Source organism: Babylonia areolata, chromosome 23, assembly GCF_041734735.1.
Source record: "Babylonia areolata isolate BAREFJ2019XMU chromosome 23, ASM4173473v1, whole genome shotgun sequence".
Taxonomy (NCBI): domain Eukaryota; kingdom Metazoa; phylum Mollusca; class Gastropoda; order Neogastropoda; family Buccinidae; genus Babylonia; species Babylonia areolata.
In genome coordinates, this window is record NC_134898.1 from 36,820,882 (window position 1) to 36,834,530 (window position 13,649).

The 13,649-nt window shown below is 45.0% G+C and overlaps 1 protein-coding gene across 2 annotated transcripts in view; it reads left to right on the forward strand.

The window, feature by feature from the left end:
• Positions 1 to 7,149: 7,149 nt before the first annotated feature.
• LOC143298219 (uncharacterized) overlaps positions 7,150 to 13,649 on the forward strand; it is an 8,431-nt gene continuing 1,931 nt past the window's right edge. The window contains exons 1-4 of one of the 2 annotated variants that reach the window (XM_076611014.1): positions 7,199 to 7,305; positions 10,477 to 10,510; positions 11,100 to 11,224; positions 12,755 to 12,977. In XM_076611014.1, coding sequence (XP_076467129.1) covers positions 11,105 to 11,224; positions 12,755 to 12,977 — 343 coding nt within the window. In that variant the 5' untranslated portion in view covers positions 7,199 to 7,305; positions 10,477 to 10,510; positions 11,100 to 11,104. Of the gene's footprint in view, positions 7,306 to 10,476; positions 10,511 to 11,099; positions 11,225 to 12,754; positions 12,978 to 13,649 lie in introns of both variants that reach the window. The other variant, XM_076611013.1, reaches the window with a different exon arrangement.

The following is a 13,649-nucleotide window of genomic DNA, read 5'->3' on the forward strand; positions in this document are numbered from 1 at the left end:
ACTAATCTGATTGGAGGGGGTGGGTGGTGGCCTTAGAGACGGCTTCACCTAGCGACAAGGGCAAGCTACGCACGCGGGTCTCTATATCAAAAAGGAAAGAGATAGTAGTAGGGGGAGAGAGAGAGAGGGAGGAGGAGGAGGAGGAGGGGGAAAGGGGGAGGGGGCGTTGTCGAGGAGTGACGGTACAACTGACGGTTGAACTGTGAACTTGGTGTGGGGTGGGTGGGGGTAGGGTGTCGGGGGTAAGGGGGTTGGAGGTAGGGAGGAAGGGAGGGAGGGAGGGACGTTCTTTCTACTCGAAGCTATCGCTCGCTCGCTCAGCTTGGGCTTGTGTGTGTGTGTGTGTGTGTGTCTTGTCATGTGGTGCCGTTGGTGTTGGTAGGTTGGTCGGTCGATTTGTGTGTGTGTGTGTGTGTGTGGTTATATGATTGATTGATTGATTGATTGATATGGATACTTACATAGCGCCTATCCTCGGTCGGAGACCAAGCTCTAAGGGCTTTACAAACACGGGGTCATTTACACAACAGGCTGCCTACCTGGGTAGAGCCGACTGACGGCTGCCATTGGGCGCTCATCATTCGTTTCTTGAGTCTGTCTGTTCCACATCTATGTCTGCCTGTCCCTCTCTGTCTGTCTGTCTCTGTCTATCTGTCTGTCTGCCTGCCTCTCTGTCTCTGTCTCACTGTCTGTCTGTCTGTCTCTGTCTCTGCCTGTCTGTCTGTCTGTCTGTCTCACTGTGTGTGTGTGCTTTATGTATTGTGAACTGTTCACATATCCCTTCATGAAGAGGCCATGGCATGTAATGAATGAATCACTCGTGTCCGTATCACTCTCTCTCTCTGTGACGAATGTCTGTCTGTCTGTCTGTCTCTGACGAATGTCTGTCTGTCTGTCTCTGTCTGTCTGTCTGTCTGTCTCTGTCTGTCTGTCTCTGACGAATGTCTGTCTCTGTCTGTCTGTCTGTCTCTCTCTGACGAATGTCTGTCTGTCTGTCTGTGTCTGTTTGTCTGTGTCTGTCTGTCTGTCTGTCTCTGTCGAATGTCTGTCTGTCTCTGTCTGTCTGTCTGTCTCTGACGAATGTCTGTCTGTCTCTGTCTGTCTGTCTGTCTCTGACGAATGTCTGTCTGTCTGTCTCTGTCTGTCTGTCTGTCTGTCTCTGTCTGTCTGTCTCTGACGAATGTCTGTCTCTGTCTGTCTGTCTGTCTCTGACGAATGTCTGTCTGTCTCTGTCTGTCTGTCTCTCTCTGACGAATGTCTGTCTGTCTCTGTCTGTCTGTCTGTCTGTCTCTGTCTGTCTGTCTGTCTCTGACGAATGTCTGTCTGTCTCTGTCTGTCTGTCTGTCTCTGACGAATGTCTGTCTGTCTGTCTCTGTCTGTCTGTCTGTCTCTGTCTGTTTCTCTGTCTCTGTCTCTTTCTCTCTATTTCTCTGACGAATGTCTGTCTGTCTGTCTGTCTCTGTCTCTGTCTGTCTGTCTGTCTCTGTCTCTGTCTCTCTCTGACGAATGTCTGTCTCTGTCTGTCTGTCTCTGTCTCTCTCTCTATTTCTCTGACGAATGTCTGTCTGCCTGCCTGTCTCTGTGTCTGTCTGTCTGTCTCTCTCTGACGAATGTCTGTCTGTCTGTCTCTCTTTTTCTCTGACGAATGTCTGTCTGTCTGTCTGTCTTTCTCTCGTATCACCTGGTTATTTTGAGTGTCCAATTGCTTTTGTGTTTTTTTTCCTTCTTTTTTTCTTCTTGTGTGTGTGTGTGTGTGTGTGTGTGTGTGTGTGTGTGTGTGTGTGTGTGTGTGTGTGTGTGTGTGTGTGTTTCTGTGTGTTGTTGTTGCTACACGTTTGCCACGGTGGTTGTGAAGCGAGTAGTGGACACAGCTGAAACTGTGAGACAGGAAGGCCTGAGTGGGGAAAGGAAGGGCCGTGGAAACGATATCGTTTGTAATACGGGGAAAAAGAATCTATAGCTACACAGCAGTGATCAACCATGGCATGAGTGTCCTATCACAATACAATACAATACAATGCAATATAATGCAATACAATACACAAAGTTTATTGTCTATACTTTGGTGCAGAGATTTTTTCTTTTTTTTTTTTTTTTTTTGGGGGGGGGGGGGGGGGGGGGGGGGCAGCAGCACCTCTTGTGTACGCGCACGCAGAAGATCAAATACGCACGTTAGAGATCCTGTAATCCTTGTCAGCGTTCGGTGGGGGTAAGTTATGAAAACAAGAACATACCCGGCATGCACACCCCCCGAACACGGAGTATGGCTGCCTATAGGGCGGGCTAAAAAAAAAAAAAAAAAAAAAGAAGAAGAAAGAATTCGGTCATACACGAAAAATGTTACATGTTTGTCTGAGTGTGTATGTGTGCATGCCTGAAATATAATCAAATGTGCACAAGAAAAGAATGATAAGCGCCTCAATGGCAGCCGTCATTCATCGGGCTCTACCCAGGCAGGCAGCCTGTTGTGCAAATGACCCCCCCCCCCTCCCCTCCCCTCCCGCCCCCCACACCCCCACACCCCGTGTTTATAAAGCGCTTGGGGCTTGGTCCCCGACCGAGGGTAGGCATTATACAAGTATCCATATCATCAGCAGCATCATTTCCTTGGTATGAGCATTAGGGTTAAAGACTGCATGACCATCCTTGGCCGCCAAATGCCAGACTGGGGCCCAACCTGATATCTTCTGCCCTGTGTTAGGTGCCACAGGTGTTCTTCAGTCACAGGTGAGAGAGATGCTGGGTATCCAGGTGAAACACTACAGGTGATGTGAACAGTTCAATACAACAAATAGTAACCACAGACACATACACACTAATCAGTCTTTGAAGGTATATTTTTTAATTCCATCAACAGGACGGAAAGAAAGTATTAATGTTGGTGTGGTTACTCCCATATTATGATTTATATATATATATATCATAATTATATATAATGTTCTTTATTGCCCAATACAAGGGCATCCAGGAGTCATGACCTGGGTGCTGCCCGGCCCCTTTAACTCTCTCCATACGAACGGCGAAAGAGACGACGTCAACAGCGTTTCAGCCCAATTACCATCATCAAAATATTGCAAGCGGAAGGCTCTTATACTGGAGAGGTGAATGTTGACAAAGAATACCACAATTCTGACGACGGAAGCTGAAGGTTGGGTCATTCAGACATCCACTGGACATCCGAGGGGTCTGTGTCGAGGAGAAGAGAGGACTGGCCGTACTGAGTGAGTTAAAGTGTAAGGAGTTACGGGCCGAGACACTTGATTGAGGGGGGGCGGGGGGGGGGGGGGGGGGCTTCTTCTCTGAAGACCTTGTACTGTCCAGCTCTCCCTAGAGTTTCTTATCACCATATGTAATGTTCTTTATTCACTGGTGCCTTTTTGGGGGGGCCTCAGTTGGATGCAGGTCAGTTGGATGCAGGTCAGTTGGATGCAGGTCAGTTGGATGCAGGTCAGTTGGATGCACACGCCAATGGTCGGTGCTACAAAAGCTTGGCAACTGGTCGTTCGTTCGTTCGTTCTTTAGTTTAACTCACTCGGTACGGCCAGTCCTCTCTTCTCCTCTACACAGACCCCTCGGATGTCCAGTGGGTGTCTGAATGACCCAACCTTTAGCTTCCGTCGTCAGAATTGTGGTATTCTTTGTCAACATTCACCTCTTCAGTGTTAGAGTCTTCCGCTTGTAATATTTTGATGGTGGTAATTGGGGAGAAACGCTGTTAACGTCGTCTCTTTCGCCGTTCGTATGGAAAGAGTTAACGTCTTTTCACTGTAAGTGATATTAGACGAATTGGTCGTTAACTGGTTATCTAACATCTTTCCCATCATTTTTGTTGTTGTTGTTGTTGTTGTTGTGCTCTAGTGTTTATGAATGATCTCCAATGAGTTCTGACACTTGACTGTTTGTCATAAAAGGATATTTTCTTTGATGCAGTGAGTTATGACACGTGACTGTTTGTCATAAAAGGATATTTTCTTTGATACAGTGAGTTATGACACGTTACTGTTTGCCATAAAGGATATTTTCTTTGATGCAGTGCATGAAAAGAAAAATGTATGCCATGTTTGGGATTCTGCAGGACACGTGTGATTGTGAAATCAACGTTGAGTTCTGGACACTGCTTCTCTCCCTTATCCCCTTTATGAGTAATGAGTATTGTTGTGGCCTCACGGTCAACATGCACTAAGCCATTTCTGTTCATTATTATCATTATTATTATCATTGCTATTATTGTTATCATTATTATCATTATTTTCATTTTGTTTCTTTTTTTTCTTCTTTTTTTTTTGTTGCTATGTTTTGTTTTATATCATTTATTTATGTATTTATTTACTCATCTATTTATCTATCTATTTTATTTTCACTTTTTATTACCATTGTTCTTATCTATTATTCTAATGCATTTATTCATTGATTTGATTACATGTCTGTTTATTTACTTTGGTATCTTGTTTTACTTCATTTCTTTTTTTTTTCGTTTTCTCTCCAGGCCTGACAAAGTGCGTTGCGTTATGCTGCTGCTCAGGCATCCGCTTGGCAGATGTGGTGCGGCGTATATGGATGTGTCCGAACGCAGAGACACCTTTCGTGAGTAACTGAACTGAACTGAACTGAACTGAACTGAGTTCTCTGTCTCTCTGTGTCTGTCTATCTCTGGCTCTCTGTCTCTGGTCTCTCTGTCTCTGTCTGTCTGTCTGTCTGTCTCGTCACACACACACACACACACACACACACACACACACACACACACACACACACACGCACGCACGCACGCACACACACACACACACACACACGCGCGCGCGCACACACACGCACGCACACACACACACACACACACACACACACACACACACACACACACTGCTTGCCTCAGCGTGTGGCTGGGCTACCTTTTCGTTTCAGGCAATTGCCTAGTTGGTGCTGAAGTTTAGCGAATGGATAAAAGAGAGAATGGGTGCTTACTTACCTCTTTGAACGGATGTTGATCCATATCCGATTTATCGAAGCGTCAAATGCAATGACACGTGTCGCAATGCACGTGCTTTCCGTTTATAGGTGTGAGCAGGATGCACAGGGGTGTGGCTGTGTGGTGTACTTAACTCACTCAGTACGGCCAGTCCTCTCTTCTCCTCTGCACAGACCCCTCGGATGTCCAGTGGGTGTCTGAATGATCCAACCTTTAGCTTCCGTCGTCGGAACTGTGGTATTCTTTGTCAACGTGCTCGTCTTCAGTGTAAGAGCCTTCCGCTTGCAATATTTTGATGATGGTAATTGGAGTGAAACGCTGTTAACGTCGTCTCTTTCGCCGTTCGTATGGAAAGAGTTAATGGCTGTGAACTGGAGTCTTTCATGATAAATTAACCCCCCCCCCCCCACACACACACCCCGCAACCCCCTACCTCTCCATCGACCCATGCACAAACCCTCCCTCCCTCCCTACCTCCTTTCCAATATGGCCCACCAAAAGCACACAATTAATCACCTATGCACAGCTGTATAATTGTGAGCTATAGAGCAATACATCAGAATAGTTACCGAGCAGGATTTATGTGGAAAAAAAACCACGTTGTTTTTGTGATGATGATGATGATGATGATGATGATGATGATTATTGTTGTTGTTGTTTTTGTTGTTGTCACAACTACTACTACTACTACTATTATCATCATTATCAGTAGTAGTAGTAGTAGTAGTTGTTGTTGTTGTATATTATTATTATTATTGTTATTGTTGTTGTTGTTGTTGTTGTTGTTGTTGTTATTGCATCTGCTGTCTTCAGTTCTTGTGTTGTTTTGTTGTTTTTTTCTTTTCTATACGTTCTTTCTATCCTTCTTTTCTTTTCTGTTCTTTTCTTCTTTCTCTGACGTTTACGCCTTTCAAACTGACTTTAATCAATAAATTTGCAGATAGATATAGAAATAAAGTTTATTGAAAAAAATATTGAAAAATCGAATTGAAGTAGAGAGAAAGGTTTTCAGCAATGTACATCACACATGTCCTCCCGCCACAGACCTCTCTCTCTCTCTCTCTCACTCACTCTCTCCCCTCTCTCTCTTTCTGTCTGTCTCCACGTCTCTGTCTCTCTGTCTTTCTCTCTCTCTCTCTTTCTCTCTCTCTCTCTCCCTCTCGCTCTCTCTCTGTCTGTCTCCATGTCCCTGTCTCTCATTCTGTCTGTCTCCCTCTCTCTCCCTCTGCCTGTCTGTCTGTCTGTCTGTCTCTCTGTCTTCATGTCTCTGTCTCTCTGACTGTCATTTGCCCTCTCTCCCCCCTCTCTCTCCCTCTCTGCCCCCTCTCTCTTCCTCCCCTCCCTCTCTCTCTCCCTCTCTCTCTGTCTGTCTTCATGTCTCTGTCTCACACACACACACATACACGACATGCACACACACACACTCGCTTGCTCGTTCGCTCGTTCGTTCAGTCGTTTGCAGTCAAAGCAATCAATTTACCATTATCACCCTTCAGCGCTGAACGTCCCTTTGATGTGAAGGTGTGAAATCCTGAACTCTCTGTCTCTCTGTCTTTCTGTCTCTCCCTCTATCCCTCTCTCTCTCCACCCCTCTCTCTCTTTCTGTCTCTCTGTCTTTCTGTCTCACCCTCTCTCCCTCTCTCTCTCTCCCCCCTCTCTTTCTCTCTGTCTTTCTGTCTGTCTCCCTGTCTCTCCCCAAACCCGACGGGCACGCATACACATACAACATTCCCCCCACCCACCTTCCCTGTCTAATATCACTAAACAGTGAAAAGACGTTAACTCACTCAGTACGGCCAGTCCTCTCTTCTCCTCTACACAGAACCCTCGGATGTCCAGTGGGTGTCTGAATGACCCAACCTTTAGCTTCCGTCGTCAGAATTGTGGTATTCTTTGTCAACATTCACGTCTTCAGTATAAGAGCCTTCCGCTTGCAATATTTTGATGATGGTAATTGGGGTGAAACGCTGTTAACGTCGTCTCTTTCGCCGTTCGTATGGAGAGAGTTAAACTGAAGAAAGAAAGAACGAAAGAAACACAGACACACAGACACACAGACAGACACAGACACAGACACACACAGACACACACACACACACACACACACACACACGACATGCACACATTTACCATAATTACCCTTCGGCGCTTTGATGTGAAGGTGTGAAATCCTGAACTCCTGTTCACATCTCCCAGTGAGAGAGCGACCACCACGGGCTATAAAGCTGCCCCCACTGCTCATTGTGCACAGTTCCGCTACCACCCAGAAGACTACAGTGCTGACCTGTCCGTCTCCACATAGCACCGTTCTGTTCTCAGCTCCAGGACCAATATTTGAGGTATCATCTCTGAGTGCAATGAGTGATCTTCTTGACAGAGACTTTTTTTATAAGCGCTTCCATTCAATTTCAAAACGTTGTCAGTGGACTTTCTCAGCCTTTGGTCCGATTCGAAGACCTGTTTTTGGTTTAATTTTCATATTGTTAGCAAATCTGATTCATTATACACCAAATATTGTCTAGAATATCTGATGCCTTTGTTTTCGTGATGTGACGATTAAGCATATCATTTTTGACTGTGGGTTGATGATATACTTATATATGGATACGTGCGTAGCGCCTATCCTCGGTCGGAGACCAAGCATTTAGCACTTTACAAACACGGAATCATCATTTGCACGACAGGCTGCCAGCCTGGGTAAAGCCGACTGACCACTGCCATTTGGGTGCTCATCACTCGTTTCCTGTGTCATTCAATCAGGTTTCAGTCACACAAACATACTCATACAGACATGCAACATTTTACGTGTATGACCTTTTTTTTTCATTTACCCCACCATTTATGCAGCCATACCCCGTTTTCGGGGGTGATATGCTGGGTATGTTCCTGTTTTCATAACCCACTGAGTGCTGACATGGATTACATGATCTTTAACGTGCGTATTTGATTTTCTGCTTGTGTATACACACGAATGGGGGCTCAGGCACTAGCAGGTCTGTACATAATTATGTTGACCTGGGAGATCGGAAAAATCTCCAACATTTACCCACCAGGTGCCGTCACCGAGATTCGAACCCGGGACCCTCAAAGTCCAACACTTTAACCACTCGGCTATTGCACTCGTTGAGTTGATGAAGCCTTACTTCCATGAACGTGTGTCATCAAAAGTCACTGGGAAGACTGTTCTTTTTGATTTGTTAAATTACCAATTTCCCTTTGATGAAGGCCATGAAGGAACTTTCTGCAATTGTACTTTATCTATTTCAGATATTCACCTTTGGCCCCACCCTTCATCTACCCTGTTTTCCCCAACTAACCAGTCAGCTTAACTTCAGATATTCACCTTTGGTTCACATCTACCCTGTTTTCCCCAACTAACCAGTCAGCTTAACTTCAGATATTCACCTTTGGTTCACATCTACCCTGTTTTCCCCAACTAACCAGTCAGCTTAACTTCAGATATTCACCCTTGGTTCACATCTACCCTGTTTTCCCCAACTAACCAGTCAGCTTAACTTCAGATATTCACCCTTGGTTCCACCCTTCATCTACCCTGTTTTCCCCAACTAACCAATCAGCTTAACTTCAGATATTCACCTTTGGTTCACATCTACCCTGTTTTCCCCAACTAACCAATCAGCTTAACTTCAGATATTCACCTTTGGTTCACATCTACCCTGTTTTCCCCAACTAACCAATCAGCTTAACTTCAGATATTCACCCTGGGTTCCACCCTTCATCTACCCTCCTTCTCCCGACCATTCACCTCACCACTCCCCTCCTAACTTTTAAACGATAACATTCAAACGTGAATATTGATATTTAACCCATTGTTTACAGCTACCTGTATGTGTGACAGAACACACGCAAAACACACACACACACACACACACACACACACGCATGCGTGTATGCTTGCGCTTGTGTGTGTGCGTGAGTGCGTGCGTACGCGCACGCGCGCGCGCGCGCGTGTGTGTGCCTTACGTTGACTGGAATTTTCCAAATCAGTTAAAAATCACCCCTAGATATTTGCATTGCTCTGTCGTTTCCGTAATGCTTTTCAGAATGTAAAGCAGACTTGGATCCTATGAACAGATTTCGTGACTGTTATAACTTATGTTATATTGAGATTTGATTAATTTCAGTTCCCAGGTTGAACGGTATCCTTCTCTTGTAATTTGTTTAATTTGGTCTGAAGACCCAACTTTGTTGCTGACAGCAAAGCTAATAGTCAGTATGTAATAAACAAGGAATTTGTTGTTTTCTGGAGTAAAGTTTCATTGTGAATCTTTATTTCCAATTTATTCAACAATATAATTCATGAAAATTAGCGTTGAAAAGTGTTGGACTTTATGTGTTTCCTTGATGCACTCTTCGTCGTTTTCCGAATTCTATTCGAATAGCTGTATATAGTTTGTGTGCATACTTTTGTATTTTTGTATACATTTCCAGTGACATTTAAAAAAACCAACCTCTCCTTACTTTTCAGCTTCACGGTTAGAGCCTAATGCTATACACTATCAAACGCGTTTTGAATGTCTAAAAAAAAACTGCAGAAAAGTGTCTTTTTATATTTTTTGGATATTATCTACTTTGATTCATTATTCTGTGTGCTTTTTAAATTTGCCCGTTCTTGGACTGTTCAGTTATCAAGTTATAAATATTATTGGAGTGTTAAATGAAATATTTGACTAAGAACTCTCTTCTTCGCGCATGTGAACATGATTCATCTACATTTTTAAGACTTGGTAGACAAACTTTGGTAAGAAGAAAAAGAAATGTTTACTTCCATATTCCATTCCTATGACAGATTTTGATGCATATATTAAAAAAAATAATTAAAAAAAAACACAAAAAAACCCCAACGTTGGATGTATTATTTGATATTTTCTTTAAATCATGTGTCATCGATTTGATCGTTTCAATTATCATGACTTCTTTCCAATGTGATTTGTCAGTTTCTAAGCTTTCCACTGTGCTTGCGGTTTCTGCTTCTGTGATTGGTTAATCTAAGAAAGGTTGGCTCCTTTTTATCAGATTATTAGTCATCATGTTTTGCACCCATGCGTTTCTGTTAATTCCCACGTGAAGCAAATGCCCTGCCACTTTTATATTGAATATTCAACATATTGTATTTGAGATTTTTTCAATGTTCCAAAATCTTCGTTCCCTCTCAAGTTTCCTAACTGCTTCAAGAATAAGCTTGGATTATCTTTTGTCATGTAATGTATAATTAAAATATCAGTTTGTCTTTAAAGAAATTGGTTTTGCATTTTATCATTTGTTGTAACATTTCTTGTAACTTTTTTTTTCTTTTTTTTCTTTTCTTTTCCGAGTTCATTTTTTATATGTGATTTCAGTTGGCAGTGCTGATTGTGCTTCTTTTTTTTTTTCTTTTTTCTTTTTTTTTTTTTTACCATGATGGTGCCCACTTTGTCCAACCATATTTTACTTCGGTTTTTCTTTATCAACTTACAGTTTTGTTGTTGTTGTTTGTTTGTTCTTTTTAGCTCTGAAGCTTAATTTTGCTGCAACAATAAAAAGGTCAGAGCACATTCATTTATTTCAGATCATTATTGAAAAACAGATTGCTTTGCATTTTTATGATGATGATGATAATGATGATATGGATAATTACTTTGCGCATACCCTTGGTCAGAGACCAAGCTCGAAGCGCTTTACAAAAACGGAGTCATTTGCATTGCAGGCTGCCTACCTGGGTAGAGTCCACTGAGAGTTGCCATTGGGCGCTCATCATTCGTTTCCTGTGTCATTAAGTTTTAAGTCATGCACACACACACACACACACACACTCGCACAGATCATTGATAGTTAACGTTACCTATGCTCGATATCTTTACTTCTACCATGATTGGGCAATAATTAGAATTTTATGTTAGAGCAGTCGCTTACATCTTGATTAATTCTTGCACGAGAAACCCTGTCTGCGTGTGTGTGTGTGTGTGTGTGTGTGTGTGTGCGTGCGTGTGTGTTTGTGCGCGCTTGCGCTTGCGTATGTGTTTGTGTATGTGCGTACATGCGCGCTTGCGCGTGTGCGTATGTGTGCATGAGTGGGTGAATGAGTGTGTGTGTGTGTGTGTGTGTGTGTGTGTGTGTGTGTGTGTCTGAACAGACGCCATGCGGGCCAAAACTCTGTGCATGATTCTGGTGGTGCTGGCTGTGGCTCTGCTGGCCTCCGACCCCGTGGAAGGGTGGAGGAGGCTGCGTATTAGGATCAGGGGGAGGCGTGTTTGGAGGGTAAGTGTTGTGTTGTGTTGTGCTGCATTGTGTTTGTTATGTTGCGTTGATTAGGATCGAGGGGTGGGGTGGGGGTGGGAGTGGGGTGCGTATTTGGAGGGTAAGTTTTTGTGCTGGGTTGTGCTGTATTGGTTTATGCTGTGTAGTGCTGTGCTGTGCTGTGCTGTGCTGTGCTGTGCTGTGCTGTGTTGTGTGTTGCGTCATGTTGTGCAGTGTCGTGTTGCGTTACGCTGTGTTTTGTTGTGTACATTATAACAAGCCAGTATTCACAAATACACGCAAACACACACGCACACACTCATGCACGCCTTCACACACATACACACATATGGGTGCGCGCCCGTGCAGACAGACAGACAGACACACACACACACACACACACACACACACACACACACACATATACACACTAGAGCGCGTGCGCGCGCACATACACAAAAGCACGTGCATGAAATAAATAGATATGGATTTCATGCATACGTTGAGTGGAATGGAGGGCCTCCATTTCTGTCGAGATTGCGCTTGCTCTTTTTCTTCTTCTTCTTCTCCTCCTCCTCTTCCTCCTCCTCCTTCTTCTTCTTCGTCTTTTCCTCCTCCTCCTCCTTCTTCTCCTCCTTCTTCTTCTTTTCCTCCTCCTCCTCCTTCTTCTCCTTCTTCTTCGTCTTCTTCGTCCTTTCCTGCTGCTCCTCCTCCTTTTTTTTTTTTCTTCTTCTTTTCCTCCTCCTCCCCCTTCTTCTTCTTCTTCCTCTCCTCCTCCTTCTCTTTCTTCTTCTCCTCCTCCTCCTTCTTCTTCTTCGTCTTTTCCTCCTCCTCCTCCTCCTCCTCCTTCTTCTTCTTCTTCTCATCCTCCATCTTCTTCTTCTTCGTCGTCTTTTCTTCTTCCTCCTCCTCCTTCCTCTCCCCTTTCTTCTTCTTCTTCTTCTCTTCCACCTCCTCCTCCTTCTTCTTCTTCTCCTCCTCCTCCTCCTTCTTCTCCTTCCTCTCCTCCTCCTTCTTCTTTTCCTCCTTCTCCTCCTCCTTCTTCTTCCTCTCCTCCTTCTTTTTCTTCTTCTTCTCCTCCTCCTTCTTCTTCTTCGTCTTTTCCTCCTCCTCCTCCTCTCCACCCTCCTCCCCCTCCTTCTTCTTCTCTCGTCGTCTTTTCTTTTTTCTCCTCCTCCTCCTCCCCTTTCTTCTTCTTCTTCTTCTTCTTCTCTCTTCTTCTTCTTCTTCTTCTCCTTCTTCTCATCCTGCTCCTCCTCCTCCTTCTTCTTCGTCGTCGTCATCTTTTCCTCCTCCACCTCCTCCTTCTTTTTCCCTTTCTTCTTCTTCTCCTCCTCCTCCTTATTCTTCTTCTTACTTCTTCTTCTCCTCCTCCTCCTCCTCCTCTCCTTCTTCTTCTTCTTCTTCGTCGTCGTCTTTACCTCCTCCTCTTCCTTCTTCTTCTTCTTCTTCCGCATCATCAGCTTTCTTCCTCCCCCCCGCCCCGAAACTTTGCTTTTTCCGCTCTGTTATAACAACAACAACAGCAGCATCAACAACAACAACAAACAGTTCCTAGGGAGAGCGGCAGTGAAATACGGATTAAAGACGCTTGGAGCCGCGGCGTTGGGTAAGAGAGGAGCGGAGGCGGCAGAGGGCGCGGAGGGGGCGGAGGGGGTGACGGATCTGACGGAGGACCAAGTGGAGCAGCTAGCGCAGGAGCTAGAGAACGACTGCTCCCAGCTCCCGGACCTGACCAAGGCAGTGGTGGGCCAGGTGTTTGACGACGCTGATTGTGAGTGGTGTCGGGGTGTGTGTGTGTGTGTGTGTGTGTGTGTGTGTGTGTGTGTGGTGTGTGTGTGTGTGTTTGTTGTGTGTGTGTGTGTGTGTGTGCGTGTGTTTGTTGTCTGTGAGTGTGTGTGTGTGTGTGTGTGTGTGTGTGTGTGTGTGTGTGAGTGTGTGTGTGTGTGTGTGTGTTTGTTGTGTGTGTGTGTGTGTGTGTGTGTGTGTGTGTGTGTGTGTGTTGTGTGTGTGTGTTTGTTGTGTGTGTGTGTGTGTGTGTGTGTGTGTGTGTGTGTGTGTGTGTGTGTGTGTGTGTGTGTTCTGTGTGTGGCTCTTTGTGTGTTGTGTGTGTTTTTTGTGTGTGTTTGTTGTGTGTGTGTGAGTGAGTGTGTGTGTTGTGTGTGTGTGTGTGTGTGTGTGTGTGCGTGCGTACATGCGCGCGTATGCGTACGCGCGTGTTTGTGTGTGTGTGTGTGTGTGTGTGTGTAGTTGTGAGAGTCAAGGTGATGATGGTGGAGGGGTGGTGGTTGGGGGGGGGGGGGAAGCTGTGACATAGAGACTGGGGAGAGAAGGAAGGACGAAAAATCAGGGAGGGGGCGGGGGGTCGGGGGGGGGGGGGGAGGAACGGCAGGGTGGTGGTGTTGGGGGTGGGGGGGGATGTGGGGGGGGGGGGGAGGGTTTTAGA